At 55.2% G+C, this 14,858-nt stretch overlaps 1 protein-coding gene and 1 non-coding gene across 2 annotated transcripts in view; both read left to right on the forward strand.

Moving 5' to 3' along the window:
- Nucleotides 1-14,858, forward strand: part of STAB1 (stabilin 1) — a 28,413-nt gene that overhangs the window by 2,342 nt on the left and 11,213 nt on the right. Inside the window, exons 2-30 of the mRNA XM_053599352.1 lie at nucleotides 2,686-2,822; nucleotides 3,134-3,249; nucleotides 3,475-3,560; nucleotides 3,630-3,699; nucleotides 4,019-4,114; nucleotides 4,589-4,699; nucleotides 4,952-5,148; nucleotides 5,393-5,523; nucleotides 5,686-5,813; nucleotides 6,113-6,201; nucleotides 6,417-6,554; nucleotides 6,674-6,817; nucleotides 6,998-7,060; nucleotides 7,333-7,446; nucleotides 7,529-7,582; nucleotides 7,835-7,915; nucleotides 8,320-8,478; nucleotides 8,816-8,878; nucleotides 9,097-9,192; nucleotides 9,634-9,720; nucleotides 10,555-10,666; nucleotides 11,394-11,580; nucleotides 11,675-11,768; nucleotides 11,868-12,026; nucleotides 13,119-13,214; nucleotides 13,742-13,837; nucleotides 13,994-14,041; nucleotides 14,215-14,345; nucleotides 14,499-14,610. Of these exons, the coding sequence (XP_053455327.1) occupies nucleotides 2,686-2,822; nucleotides 3,134-3,249; nucleotides 3,475-3,560; nucleotides 3,630-3,699; nucleotides 4,019-4,114; nucleotides 4,589-4,699; nucleotides 4,952-5,148; nucleotides 5,393-5,523; nucleotides 5,686-5,813; nucleotides 6,113-6,201; nucleotides 6,417-6,554; nucleotides 6,674-6,817; nucleotides 6,998-7,060; nucleotides 7,333-7,446; nucleotides 7,529-7,582; nucleotides 7,835-7,915; nucleotides 8,320-8,478; nucleotides 8,816-8,878; nucleotides 9,097-9,192; nucleotides 9,634-9,720; nucleotides 10,555-10,666; nucleotides 11,394-11,580; nucleotides 11,675-11,768; nucleotides 11,868-12,026; nucleotides 13,119-13,214; nucleotides 13,742-13,837; nucleotides 13,994-14,041; nucleotides 14,215-14,345; nucleotides 14,499-14,610 (3,195 nt within the window). The remainder of the gene's footprint in view (nucleotides 1-2,685; nucleotides 2,823-3,133; nucleotides 3,250-3,474; nucleotides 3,561-3,629; nucleotides 3,700-4,018; nucleotides 4,115-4,588; nucleotides 4,700-4,951; nucleotides 5,149-5,392; nucleotides 5,524-5,685; nucleotides 5,814-6,112; nucleotides 6,202-6,416; nucleotides 6,555-6,673; nucleotides 6,818-6,997; nucleotides 7,061-7,332; nucleotides 7,447-7,528; nucleotides 7,583-7,834; nucleotides 7,916-8,319; nucleotides 8,479-8,815; nucleotides 8,879-9,096; nucleotides 9,193-9,633; nucleotides 9,721-10,554; nucleotides 10,667-11,393; nucleotides 11,581-11,674; nucleotides 11,769-11,867; nucleotides 12,027-13,118; nucleotides 13,215-13,741; nucleotides 13,838-13,993; nucleotides 14,042-14,214; nucleotides 14,346-14,498; nucleotides 14,611-14,858) is intronic.
- TRNAV-UAC (transfer RNA valine (anticodon UAC)) lies at nucleotides 4,187-4,259 on the forward strand. Its single transcript has one exon. It is a non-coding gene; the product is annotated as a tRNA-Val (tRNA).

Genomic DNA, 14,858 nt, shown 5'->3' on the forward strand with positions numbered 1-14,858 from the left:
GAGTACATGCTCTGGCTCAGGCACGTCCTGGGGTGCCTCAGGAAGAAGGGAATCTGACTCAGCATTCAGGCTGTGACCCAACCTCACTCCACCCTGCAGGACCAACGGAGATGTGAGCTCAGGCCACTAACACTCCTTCCAGCTCACTGGGCAGAGGCAGAGTCACAAGATGTGGCCCTTGGGAGGCACAGATTTGGTAGCTGGCTTATCCATCTATCATCCTTTCACACACACTGACAAACACTGAGGTCCTTTGAATAAGGGTCCACACCAGGACCCAAAGCTCTAGCTTCCTCGCAGGCCTTAATCACCTTTCTGTGCCCCAGAGTGAGCACAGCACTCTCTCACTATCCCTGAACCCTCACGCAGGGCTGACCAACATTCCTCCAAGAGCTGTGGTCATGCAGCCAGAGTGGTGGTCATGCTGGCAGCTTTGTCCAGTTGGCCAGGTGGCCTTGAGGGGAGCCAGGTGCCCACCAAGACTTGCCCTGAGCGAGCAGCTGCTCAGCCCTCAAGTTACCCAATTTCCTAGTTGCTTCCTGGCTCAGCAAAGATGAGCTTCAGGAAGGTGGGAAATGAGACCACAACATGTCAGCCACACAGCTCAACACTGAGGACGCCCTGAGCAACTTCCCTATTTCCAGACCGCAGAGGCATGAGCGGAAAAGGCCAAATCACAGCAGCACTGAGGCCTCGGGGCCCTCGTGCTCACCGGAAGAAAGTGTCAGGGGCACTATTTCTCCTTTTCTCTTGCTTTGAGCAGCCACACATCTGTAGTTTGTTCTAGGAAAAGGATGTTCCTAGCTCACTCCCTTTGGACCACAACATACTCAGCATTTTTCAAAATAAGAACATCTTAGCTTCTCCAGACATACTCCTGAAGCCCCACAAACACCTTCAAACTGCACCTTCCCTCTGTCCTTTCCTCTTACTAGAGCCATGAGTTTAGATACTGACCCTCCAGATAGAGTGCCGCAAGTTCTTGGGAATTTGTTGTCATAAAAGGTAGCCCCAGTGGGGGACTCTGGGAGCTATGACAGGCAGTGAGTGGGACTGGGGGGTGGGGGCTTTTCTCGCACCCCCTCATGCCCGTATCATGGTGACAAACCAGACCCCCTCCTAGGTGCTAAACCCTTCCCCTGTTCATCTCACCTCCCCAAGTCCTCTGGAATTCATCCCCACCTAGGCCCAGGCCACCTCCTCTCTGTTCATACAGCAGCCAGGGGCCCATTCACAGCACAGACACAGGGCTGTACTGGGCTTATGTACAGTCTCCTGTCTCCTCCAGGCTTATGTACAGATTCTGTCTCCTCCAGGCTTATGAGGGCCTGGCACCCTGGCCACCAGGCCACTCTCCACCTTGTTACCCAGGATCATTTGCTCCTTCCCACTCCTAGCCTTTGCTTCTGCTGTGCCCTCAGCCAGGAGTACTTCCTTGGCCAACTCACATGTATCCTTCAGCTCCCAAGTCAACTGTCACCTCCCCAAGGAGGCTGTCTGGCCCTCTAGCTTGGGTGCTCCCAGCTCCTGTAGCTGCCTGCATTGCCCATCATCGCCTGGACCCCTTGGTCCCTGCCCACAGATGGAGTTAGGGCTCAGTGCCCTGTGACTGCCCAGCACAAACACGTGCAGAATAGCACCCCTGCCTGCTGCTGTTCACATGAGACTAGGCTCTCAGGGCTATGGTGTCTTAGTCTCTAACCCCCAGGCAGTGGAGGAGGCCCTTGGGCTCCATTAGGGAAGGTCATTCGGTAGCCACGTGGGAAAAAGCTCAAGTGCAACACGTCCATGCCTATCAATTGAAAAAGTAATCGCTGTGTTCTTCCAAATGGGTCAGTTCTGTCATTTATTGTTTCTTTATTTTTATTTATTTATTTATTTATTTTTTTTGTGGTTTTTTTTTTGGCCGGGGCTGGGTTTGAACCCGCCACCTCCAGCATATGGGACTGGCGCCCTACTCACTGGGCCACAGGCGCCGCCCTTTATTTATTTATTTTAAGACAAAGTCTCACTCAGTCACCCTGGGTAGAGTGCCATGGCGTCACAGCTCACAGCAACCTCAAATTCTTGGTCTCCAGAGATTCTCTTGCCTCAGCCTCCTGAGTAGCTGGGACTACAGGAGCCCACCACAACACCCAGCTATTTTTAGAGACCGGGTCTCACTCTTGCTCAAGCTGTTCTCAAATTCCTGAGCTCAAGCAATTAACCTTCCTCTGCCTCCCAGAGTTCTAGGGTTACAGGTGTGAGCCACTGCGCACGGCCTGTTTCCTTATTTTTAAATGAAAGGCAAAAACGAGCACTAGGATGGGAATCTGAGTTTTGATCCCTGGTTCACACCTGTCACTGGACAACTCTGGTTGGACAAGGGCTTCCCTTTCATCCCCCACCCTCCTGCTAGGCTTTAGTCTTCTCCCCCGAAATGGACTGAGATGGAACAACAAGTCTAGAATCTCTTCTGTCAGAAGGTGTGACTCAGAGCCTCCTGGGCTGTGAATGTCAGAGCTTGCTGTGGCCTTCACAACTCATGACAGGTGGCTTTCTCAGTGCCTTCGCCACTCACATAGCTCCCTCTGACAAGACAGGAAACTGAGGTCTGGCGTGGTACTGGGCATTGCCGCACTCAGGACAGAGGCAGGACGGGGCGTAGAGTCCAGGCTTCTCACTTTACCACTGTCTGTGACCCAGGTACGATCCAAACGATGTGACACGAAGACCAGATATTTCACTCACATACCCTGCACCTCATGTGCGGCAGTCAAGAAGCGGGCGTGTCCTCTAGGCTGGCGTCCAGAGTTCCCGGAGAAGATATCCCAGGACTGCCGGTGTGGAGCTGAGCCCCATCCTTGCAGGCAATAGGGTCCCAGGAGAGCCTGATAGGCCTGCAGAATGAGGGCAGGCACTCGCTTACCCACCACCTGTGGACTTCCTGGGAGGCAGAGACCCGGAGGGAGGAGGGCGTAAGGGTGGGGGCAGGTGGGGCTTATCAGGCGTCTATCTGCTAAGTGCCAGGCCCTGTGCTCAGCTGTGGGCCAGGCAGAGCGAGGAGGTAGGTGGGAAGGCAGTGTAGGAAAGCTGTGGGTTGGAGCTGTATGTGGGAGCCCCTCCCACCACCCTGCCCTCCTTCTGACCTCAGTTATGAAGTACAGCTGGGGGATTCTATGGTGTCCATGAGCGGCTGCAGCCGGGAGTGCTGGAAGGATGTGGAGCAGAAGGCCTGCTGCCCTGGCTACTGGGGCTCTCAGTGCTATGGTATGGGAAGGCTGCCCGCCTTGCTCTTCACCTTGCAGCCATACCTCAGGCTCCCCCCTCTGCAACTTGTTCTTTTAATGAGTATTTAACAGAGAGCCTCCAAGGTTTGGGTCCTCAGCTCTGGCGGCCCTGGGGAGGAGCTGAGTCTGGGGTTGGCCAGAGTTGCTGGGGTCAAAGGTAAGTGGAGGGTTCTAGGGACAGAGCTGAGTTCTGGGGGATCCACAGAATGCCCTGGGGGGACTGAGACCCCATGCAACGGCCGTGGGACATGCCTGGATGGTATGGCCAGGAACGGGACCTGTGTGTGCCAGGTAAGGGCCGGGCATGACTGAGGTGGGGAGCTGGGAGGGGCTGCGCTGAACTGGTGCATCCACCACCAGGAGAACTTCAGTGGCTCAGCCTGCCAAGAGTGCCGGGACCCCAATCGCTTCGGGCCCGACTGCCAGTCAGGTGAGTGTTGCAAGGCAGGCAGGCAGGGCTACACCCAGCTCTCACCTGCGTCTTCCGCCTCAGCTTGTATAGCCCTTTCAGGAACACGTGTTTTACCTCATTACACCTCCAGGCCCTTGCACATGCTATTCTTCTTAGAGGCCGGCCTCTTCCAGGAAGTCCTCCCTAAACCTCAGGCTGGGCCAAGTGCCTTCTCTGGGTTCTCCCAACACTTGTGGTCCTGCGTGTGTCACAGCTTTGTACTCTCAAGGTTGTTCCTTCTAGAGCTGAGTTCCTGGGTGAGGCTAGGGTCCCACTTGTCCCTGTGTGTCCCTCCCAGTGTGCAGCTGTGTGCATGGTGTGTGCAGCCATGGCCCTCTTGGGGATGGAAGCTGTCTGTGCTTTGCTGGATACACTGGACCCCGCTGTGACCAAGGTAAGCAGAGCCACTGGGACAGCTTGGCTCAGCAGGTCTGCTGTGGCCAGAGCAAGAGAAACTACCTGAAGGGGTTCCATAGTGTAGCGGTTATCACGTCTGCTTTACACGCAGAAGGTCCTGGGTTCGAGCCCCAGTGGAACCACGGGCTGCATTGTTGGGCAGCACCTGTGGCTCAAGGAGTAGGTGCTGGCCCCATATGCCAAGGGTGGTGGGTTCAAATCCAGCCCTGGCTAAAAAACTGGAAAAAAAAAAAAAAAAAAAACTACCTGGCTGAGAGAGGAGGCCTGAACCTTAGCAGGACCTCTGTCTATAGCCTAGTCAGGGGAGGGGTGTCACTATATGACCTCCAATGTCCAGAGAGGGCAGGGACCTGCTCCGAGTCACACAGCAAATGAGGCAGAATGTGTTTGCTTCTGTGTTTCCCCCAACCTGGGCTTTGGGCCATTACAGTGTTCTCTCCTCTCTGCTCAGAGCTGCCCACCTGCCAGGCCCTGCGTTGTCCCCAGAACTCCCAGTGCTCTGCAGAGGCCCCTGCCTGCAGGTGCCTGCCTGGTCACACCCAGAAGGGCAGCGAATGCCTAGGTAAGCCTGTGGTCTAGAAACCAGGTATCCTTGTTCAGGGTGGGCAGGGGCTGGGAGGGTACCCTTTAAGCCTAGCAAATACAATGTAGTCATTTACAGGGAGAGAGAACTATCCCTAAGTGGGGAGAGGGCCTTTCCTCAAGACCTAGGTCAACCCATTCATTCCAACTTCTAGTCATCCTGATGGAAGATGTGAAAGAGATAGGGCTCCTGGCTGCTTGACTCACTCAGGCTCTCCCTCTGCCCTGGCAGCTCCTGACCCCTGCCGGCCATCCCCCTGCTCCCCACTGGCACAGTGCTCCGTGAGCCCCAAGGGACAAGCTCAGTGTCACTGTCCTGAGAACTACCATGGCGATGGGATGATATGTCTGCCCCAGGACCCGTGCACCGTCAACTTCGGTGGCTGTCCTAGCAACTCCACCTTATGTGTGTACCGGAATCCAGGCAAGGTGAGCCAGAGCCCCAAGCTGGAACTATCCCCACGCTGCACCCACTCACACTGGGCATGGGACCTTGAGCAAATCATGGCGCCTCCGGGAACCTCAGCTGCCCCATTTGTAAGATGGGGAGAGGATGATGACCCTCTTCTAAGAGGGCAGTTGTGGGCCCTGAGCAGGGGGGTCTGTGGGTCCCACAAAAGCCAGTGATCCTCAGGAATGGACATGGTGTCCCCCTTCGTTCCACTTGCGGTAGGCCTTCTGCACCTGTTGGCCAGGCCTGGTCAGCATTAATCACAATGCTTCCATGGGCTGCTTTGCCATCTGCTCCACTCACTCCTGTGACAAGTCAGCCACCTGCCAGGTGACCCCCAATGGGAAGACAAGGTGGGCACAGGGCCTGGGGGTAGGGAGGAGGCAGAGCAGGATGGAGGCTGGACAAGTGTGCCCATGTGTGTGCCTCGGCTAGAGGGCCTGTGGGAGGATGGGTGAGGGCCAGGAGGCAGACTGGCCAGGGCCCCACCCTGAAGGCTCTCCCTGGGCCCCCAGCTGTGTATGCAAAGAGGGTGAAGTTGGCGATGGGCGTGCCTGTTACGGACACCTGCTCCATGAGGTGCAGAAGGCAAACCAGATAGGCCTGGTGTTCCTGTGGCTGAGAGTTGCCGTGGCCATGCTTGGTGTGTGACCCACCCCGTGCTTCAGAAGAGCTAGCAGGGGTGGGGGGTGGATTCTGCAGATTCCCGTCCCTCTGCCCAAGAACCGTGGAAGCAAAGAGTGGGTTGTGGGGGGTGTACGGTGGGAGTGGGCCCGACTGGACTCTGATGCCCCCATCTACTCTAAACCTAGACCAAATGCTCCCACCGCAACTCCCCCAAACCTAGGATTGATGCCTGAGGGTCTTCCCAGACACAGTTGGATTCCCATTCTGATGCTCCTTCTGATGCTCCATTCTGATGCTCCTTCTCTGGTCCCCCAGGCCAGGGCTGCCAGGAGATCCTTACCACGTCAGGCCCATTCACTGTATTGGTGCCATCCATTCCCATCCCCTCCTCCAGAACCATGAACGTGAGTGAGCCCCTCCCTACCTCAGCTCTGACCACTGACTCTTGCCTCCTCCCCTGGGTGCTGCCTCAATCTTTAGGATCCTGAGTGTCCCCTGTTCACACTCTGGGAAATAAAGACCTGGGAGGCATCTCATCCCCTCCATTGCTTGGGCAGGGGTGGTATGAAGAGAACTGGCCATGCTGGACTCACTTGTCACCCCTCACTTGGCACTGCAGGTGTCCCTTGCCCACCAGCTCTGCAGACAGCACATCATCGCAGGGCAGCACATCCTGGACGACACGGGGCCCCAGCAAACACAAAGGTGGTGGACACTGGCTGGACAGGAGATCATTGTCACCTTTGGTGGCCTCATGGTAAGGGAGGGACCTCAGCCTAGGGACCAGAGGAATCAGCTGGGGGACACAGCCTGGGTAAACGTTTGCAGGTGGGAGGGAGGCTTTATATAGGATCTGGCCAGACTTCTGTGTCACAGCGAAAATACAGCTACAAGTACAAGGATCAGCCCCAGAAGACATTCAACATCCAAAGGGCCAACTACATAGCAGCCAATGGAGTATTCCACGTGGTCACTGCTCTGCGGTGGCAGCCTCCCTCCGGGACCCCTGGAGATCCCACGGTGAGCTGGCACCATCTCCTCCTCTCCCATGTGCTGCTGGGTGACCTTAGACCCTGTAGAGGTCAGGGAGGGAGGAGGCAGTAGCAATTCTGCTCAGGGACGGAGCACAGCTCCTTCCCTCTGGAGCCAAAGCAGCCTTGCTCCCTTCCCTGGGACCCTCACACTTGCCCTTTCCTACAGAAAACTATTGGCCAGATCCTCGCCTCTACAGAAGACTTTAGCCGGTTTGAAACCATCCTGGAGGTGAGCAGGGGTAGGCAGTTCTTGCCTATCTGGCCTTCTGGGCCAGGACTCCTCAGTTTCTCAGAATCTGCCCCACAGTGACCTGGAGTTCTAGAGTAGCATGACTTTTGTCCATGCCCCCATCCTCAAGTCTGAGGTTCTGCGGTAGTATTGACCCATTGTCCATGACTCAGTGTGAGTTCCCTGTGTGCCAAAGGCAGCAAGGCCCAGGTGGGACTCAGAGATAGAAACTGGTCACAGAGCCTCCCTGAGCCTGCTTCTCACTACTCTAGAACTGTGGGCTGCCTTCCATCCTGGATGGACCTGGGCCCTTCACAGTCTTTGCCCCAAGCAATGAGGCCGTGGACAGTTTGCGTGATGGCCGTCTGATCTACCTCTTCACAGCTGTAAGTTGTGGGTATGGGGCCTCAGGGCCTCCACCCTTCCCCCATAGGGGTTCCAGGAACCAAATCCTCTCTCCTCTGCCAGGGTCTCTCCAAACTGCAAGAGCTGGTGAGGTATCACATCTATAGTCATGGCCAGGTGAGCGGTCTCCTTCTGGAATTGAGCAGCTGGTACCTGCTACTGGGCTCCCGGGGGGTGGGTGTCTTCAGGTTCTGGTATTCCCAGGAATTTTGCCTCCTCTTCTTCTCTTGCCCCTCCCATCTGGACTATTGTAGCATGAAGGAGAACCTGGGGAACAAGGGGATGGCTGTGAGTCACCTAGGCAGGACTGGGCATGGCTCCAAGATGTGGCCAGGGCCCAGCCTGAAGCCACCCTCTTCCTTACCCTAGCTGACCATTGAGAAGCTCATCTCCAAGGCTCGGGTCCTCACCATGGCAAATCAGGTCCTGGCTGTGAACATTTCTGAGGAGGTGAGATCTGTAAATATCTGGAATGAATGTGGAGGGGCTCTGAGCCCTGTAGTAGGCAGGACACTGTGCTAGACCCTGGTGGGCTCATGTGGAAAGAAGGCATAGATCAAATTCCTCTCATAGGCCTAATGGGGGGCAGGGGCAGGATTCTAAGAAAGGGGGAGTGAGCTTAGGGCAACAGTACTCCATGTGGTGGAAACTGAGTGGGTAGGGGCCTGGAGCTGGGACAGCGCTGCTGACTAGTACAGAGGGAGAAGAGGGGCGCACAGCATCACTCAGAGGCCCTTGGGCCTAACCTCAAGTTTGCCCCTCCTTCCCTGTCAGTTCTGCAGGGGTGGAGGTGGGCAGCAAGGGCTGGGTAGGACCTGCTGGACTGGAGGTGGCACGGAGGGTCTCTGATGCAGGGGCGCATCCTGCTGGGACCAGATGAGGTCCCGCTGCGGAGAGTGGATGTACTGGCTGCCAACGGCGTGATCCACATGCTGGAGGGCATCCTTCTGCCCCCAACCATCCTGCCTATCCTGCCCAAGCACTGCAACGAGGAGCAGCACAAGATCGTGTCGGTGAGGCCCACTCTATGCCCGGGCCAAGCTCTCAGTGACCATTCCCCAGGCAGAGGCACCCAGCCACAGACTCCCAAGGGTCCACCTGGACTCCCCTACACCCAGTCCTCCCAGCCATATGGACTCTGCCTTTGAGATAACTCTCACCACCTCCTTCATGTGCCCACCCCGCCCCTACCTCCCTGCTCTTTCCCAGATGCCAGCTCTTCCCTCTGTCCAGAATGCCAGCCTGGCCCTTCCTGGCCCTCAAGGCTCAGCTCATGTCACTTTCTCAGGTTTGCTGAATAAAGAAGTGATGACTAACCCCTCTCCTTATCTACCCTCTTGCCCTGCCCAGGGCTCCTGTGTAGACTGCCAAGCTCTGAACACCAGCACATGCCCCCTCAACAGCGTGAGGCTGGTGAGCATTCCATGACCCAGCCCTCAGGGCCCCTGACTCCTGGCTGCCTTGTGAGCCTTGGGTCGTAGGGGTGGATGGGGGACTTAGCTAGACCTGGAACCCCACTAACAGTGGGAGCACTGGGCCCAGGGGGCTGAGGTCCCCTAACCAGGGCTGCCTGACAAAGGGCCTGGCCCAGGATCCCCACTTGCTGACTAGCCTTGTGTGGCCCCCCCTAGGATATCTTCCCCAAGGAGTGTGTCTACACCCATGACCCTACTGGGCTCAATGTGCTGAAGAAGGGCTGTGCCAGCTACTGCAACCAGACCATCATGGTGAGCCTGGGCACTTGCTGCTCATCTGGAGCCCTCAAGCTAGGACTGAGTGGGCTGCCAACTTCAGAAATAGGCACTTCACCCAAAGGGTGGGAAGGGTATCACATAGGGACCTTAACTACTCCCTTGGTCTAGAGATGGCACTAGGGAGCAAAAGCAGCCTGGGCTGGGGATGCAAGGCCTTCAGGGGTCCTCAAACTTTTTAAACAGGGGGCCAGTTCACTGTCCCTCAGACCGTTGGAGGGCCAGACTATAGTTAAAAACAAACAAACAAAAAAACTGTGAACAAATTCCTATGCACACTGCACATATCTTATTTTGAAGTAAAAAAACAAAACAGGAACAAATACAATCACACCACCGCATGTGGCCTGTGGGCCATAGCTTGAGGACCCCTGGCCTAGACAGACTCTCAGACATGTCATGTTCTGTCTCTTACAGAAACTTGGCTGCTGCAAAGGATTTTTTGGGCCCGACTGCACACAGTGTCCTGGGGGTTTCTCCAACCCCTGCTATGGTAAAGGAAATGTGAGTCCCATCCCCACCCCCAGGGGAGAGATGTGGGGAAGACAGGGACTCTTTCCAGAATTTGCCAGTGACTGGCTGTGTGTCTGGGCCAAGCCTCCCTCTCTCTGGCCTTCGGGTCTTCATATCTAGGCTATAGAAATTAAAGGCGAAAGATTTATGCGATCTGAAGGGAAACCAGTGTATAGACTATAGATATTAGATAGTTATTTCTCATATTTTAATTTAAAATAATTAGACTTTCTTTCTTTCCTTTCTCTCTCTCCTTTTTCTTTTTAGACTAAATCTCACTCTGTTACCCTGGGTAGAATGCTTTGGTGTCATCATAGCTCATAGCAACCTTAAACTCTTGGGCTCAAGTGATCCTCTTGCCTCAGTTTTTCCATTTTTTAGTTGAGATCATACTCAGGCTGATCTCAAACTCCTGAGCTCAATCAGTCTGCCTGCCTCAGCCTCCCAGAGTGCTAGGCTCATAGGCGTGAGCCACGGTGCCTGGCCTGCATTTATTTTCAAAAAGGCTATTTGTCAATAGTTTTTTTATGTTCTGTTTTTGCCACTTTATAATTAGTAGGGTTACTTTAGCACCTGGCTATGAAAGAACACATGAGTTATGTGTTTCTAGGTTGAGCAGAAGTCACCCATGAAGCTTCCAGGGCCGAGTACATTTTAGGGGGCTTGGTCTTTGGCAGCATCATTGATTTTGAAGGTCCTCTCCAGAATGAGCTCTCATGGGCAACAGGAGCTCAGAGCCAGCCAATGGAGGGGAGGGGATGTGGGGAAAGGTGATGTGGAGAGTCCCTTTCCTATGATTCATCCTGCTTCTTGCCCACTCTCCAGTGCAGTGATGGGATCCAGGGCAACGGAGCCTGCCTCTGCTTCCCAGACTACAAGGGTATTGCCTGCCACATCTGCTCTAACCCAAACAAGCATGGAGATCACTGCCAGGAAGGTGGGTGGTCCTGGTCTAGGCTGCCTCCTAGGGAAAAAGGAGGTCTGCTTAGAAAGGGGGCTGAGGGCTCCCAAGAAGGGAAGTAGGGCCCCAGGAGGAGATACGAAGTCCAGAGGGAGTGGAAGAAGATTTGGGAACAGAAATAGATGTTACCTCCCTTACCCATGCTAGGAAGAAAACTGGTTTAATCTAATACATGCAAGATTTAGGTCAAACACATTAATGGGCTGGGTGCGGTGCCTCACGCCTATAATCCTAACACTCTAGGAGGCTGAGGTGGGTGGATTGCTTGAGCTCACAAGTTAGAGACCAGCCTGAGCAAAATGCAAAACCCCATTTCTACTAAAAATAGAAAAACAGGCAAGAAGATCGCTTGAGCCCAAGAGTTGGAAGTTCGGTTGCTGTGAGGTATGACACCATGGCACTCTACCTAGGGCGACAGCTTGAAACTCTGTCTCAAAAAACAAAACAAAACAATAAACACACTGATGAACTGCCTGATAGTGGTATTTGGAGGGGGCCCAGGCCACTAGAATGGGATGATAGAAAGCTCAGGATGCCCCTCACATTTCATCTGTCTGAGTCTTAGATAATCTCTGATTTTGTGACCCTGAAGTTGTATCTATACCGGCTGCCTTATTCCCAATCTCCCCCCTTCCAACACATCCTGGCTCCCAGCCAGCCCTGCCTCCTGCCTCAGTTTCCCTGCTCCATCTCCTCCCCACAGACTGCGACTGCGTCCATGGTCTCTGTGACAACCGTCCAGGTAGTGGGGGTGTGTGCCAGCATGGCACATGTGCCCCTGGCTTCACTGGCCGCTTCTGTAATGAGACGGTGGGAGGCTGTGGGCCCACAGGGCTGGCCCAGCACTGCCACCAGCATGCCAGATGTGTTAGCCAAGGGAGTGTCACCAGGTGAGGACTCATGCTTCCTCTCTGCCCCATCTATAATCTTTCCTCTAGCCTCTTCCAGGGGCTCACAGGAGGCTTCTTCTTCACTACTCCCCAGATGTCTCTGTCTTGATGGCTTTGAGGGTGACGGCTTCACCTGCACACCCAGCAACCCCTGCTCCCACCCAAACCGTGGAGGCTGCTCAGAAAACGTCAGTCCCCTTCCCCTTCCCTGAAGTTCTGAACCAGGGGTGAAGAGGTAGGCCTCCCTGGCCCTCTGCCTCTGAGTTATTTATCTATGGCTCTTACAGGCTGAATGTGTCCCTGGGGCCCTGGGCACCTACCACTGCACATGCCACAAAGGCTGGAGTGGAGATGGCCGCATCTGTGTGGCCATTGATGAGTGTGAGCTGGACGGGCGAGGTGGCTGCCATGACGATGCTCTCTGCAGCTATGTGGGCCCTGGGCAGGTGAGGTGCAGTATGCCCAGGGACGGCAGAGTAGGGGGTCTGTTCTGGGGAACTCTCTTCCTGCTCCACTCCTGGAGTCAGATGCTCAGTGTCTCAAACTCAGATGCAAATGAGAATTCAGTTGTCCCTGCTGAGTTGAACCATCTGAGATTAGTTCACTCATCTACTCACTGGTTTCCCACATATCATCAGGCACCTGCCTGTCACTATTCTAGACTCAGAGAGTATGATACTGAGAAAAACAGGAAAAGACCCCTGCCCATGGAAGTGACATTCCATAATCTTTAGACTCATAGACATTCTGCTCTGGAAGTTTGCAGTCTCAGATACACAGACCTAGCAGATCCAAGTTCTAACAGGCATTTAAAGATACCTGACAATTGAGAGGCCAGGCCCGGCTGGTTCGGGGTCAGCCTCTGCATGGCCTAGGCCTGTGCAGAGATCCATGGGGCTTCCAGTCCTCCCAGGTCCACCACTGCCTCTGAGCATCAGCCCGTGGGGCTTTAGCGGTTAAGAACTCAGATGGTGTGAGAGACTGAGCTCCAAACCTCATCTAGGTTTTAAAATTCAGAACTTAGTTGTCAGATGAACAGGGTGAGATGCCCTCTTCAAATTTGGAAACAAAGGCACCTGAGATCTTGGAGTGGGGGTGGGAGGTCTCACTGGTCACTTACCTATGGACAAGGCCAAGAACACAGGTGTTTAGTGGGAGTAATCTGAGCAGGATGTCAGAGATGGAGGTGGGATCACAGCTGCCATCCCTGGGACTGGGCTTGACAGACACCTGCCTACTAGGCACAAGCTGCTGGCCTCAACGGTCCTGGCAGGGGTCCAGGTACAGAGGGGCACCAAGTCTCTGTGGAAGCTTCCCTGCTGATGCCGTCACTTCCTTGGACCATCCTGAGAGCCAGTTTCCTCTCAGGACCTCATTCTCCCCTTGTGGACCACAGATCTCTAAGAAGGGCAGCTGGGAGAAGCTCCTCTGGGGTTGGGCAGGCCTCCCCGGGTAGTAGTATCCAGTGACAGCCAAGGAGGGACTGGTTGGACACTGGCTTGTGGTAAGAGGAGTCCCTCTGTTCCTGACCTCTGCAGAGCCGGTGCACCTGCAAGCTGGGCTTTGCCGGGGATGGCTACGAGTGCAGCCCCATCGACCCCTGCCGGGCAGGCAATGGTGGCTGCCATGGCCTGGTGAGGGCATGTGAGGGCTCAGAGCCCTGGGGTGGCTCTCTGGGATGGGGCTGGGGTACAGCTCCTGCTTCTCTCTCCCTTCCCCTCTGGATCTTTGTCGGATTTGGAATCTTTCTAAACTCCAAATTCAATCATATCCCTTACTTGTTCACAGGATAAAGCCTTCCTATCTCCTAATTAAGGCCCTGCAAGTGTCTGCCCAGCCTCCCCTCTCTGCTCCACTCCCCCCACCAATGCATGTTCCTCTGGCTGCTCTGAGCTCCTCTCTGTCCCCTGGCCTTGCTTTTCTCTATCCTCCACAGCTCTGGGTCTCTCCTACCATTTTTCATGATGGGGGACATTGCTCATGTCAAATGCCCAGTGATCTTGAAGCGCAGGGCTGGGCATACCTCAGCAGTCCCATGAGTACAGACAGGTTGGCTAGAGAGCAAGGGCTGGGGCTGGGTAGCTGGATAGGCAGAGAGATGGGGGCAGGCAGCTCACCACCTGGGGACTGCATGGAGGGCCTGTCTCTTTGCCCACCCCAGGCTACCTGCCAGGCAGTGGGCGGAGGTCAGCGGGTCTGCACATGCCCCTCTGGTTTTGGGGGTGATGGTTTCAGCTGCTATGGAGACATCTCCCGGGTAAGCGGTGTTCAGTTTTGGTTCTTGTCTCCTTGTGCTGGAGGAGGAGTCCTCTCATTCACCTCCTATGGGAAATGGGCTGCTCAGGGTCCTTGGTTGGGAGGGGCTTGAATTTGTCTTTAAACATGCATCCTCAGCTCTTTCTCTCCCCTTAAGGAGCTGGAGGCAAATGCTTACTTCTCTGGCTTCTACCAGTGGTTCAAGGTAGGACAGGGCAGAATGCTAGGATTGGGGCTCAAATCTAGGAGGCCTGCCTGGAGGCAGGGGTGCCATTAACATTTTTAAGAGCTGGAGGTGGGGGCCAGGCCTGGAGACTTGGAGGTGATCTCAAGACTACCTTCATTACTCCTCTTGCCCCCTGTTCACTGTGTGCACAGAGTGCTGGCATCACGCTTCCTCCTGGTAGCCGAGTCACAGCCCTGGTTCCAAATGAGGCTGCAATCCGTAGGCTGAGCCCCGAGGACCAAGCCTTCTGGCTACAACCAAGGATGCTGCCAAAACTAGTCAGGTGGGGTAGCCTCGGCTGGGCCATGGGGGGGACCCAGCCCCTCACTAGAGGGCCTCCAGCCTGGCATGTGCCCACCTTTGGGGTAGGGCCCAGATCCAGTGGTCTATGTAAGTTATTCTATTCCATGACGCCCCACAAACTATGCCCTTTCAGGGCCCATTTTCTCCAGGGTGCCCTCCGTGAGGAAGAGCTGGCCCGGCTAGGTGGGCAGGATGTGGCCACCCTGAGCCCCACCACACGCTGGGAGGTTCACAGCACCAGTGGGGTATGTGGTGAGCTCTGGGCAGAAGAGGGGACTGGGCAGGGCACGAGAGGGAGCTCAGATGCTGCTGGCTCCTCATACCAGGGCCTACGTGGGATGAGACTGCCCTGACCCTGTTACCTGACCCTGCCCAGAGCTGAACTTAGAAGATGTGCTCGGGACACATTACTGATGGGCAGTGTGCCTTTGGGCCATCGGTGACTACCTGCCAGAGGCTAAATCTGGACATGCATGTCCATCTCACTCATCAT

The sequence above is a fragment of the Nycticebus coucang genome, chromosome 8 (assembly GCF_027406575.1).
Source record: "Nycticebus coucang isolate mNycCou1 chromosome 8, mNycCou1.pri, whole genome shotgun sequence".
Taxonomy (NCBI): Eukaryota; Metazoa; Chordata; class Mammalia; order Primates; family Lorisidae; genus Nycticebus; species Nycticebus coucang.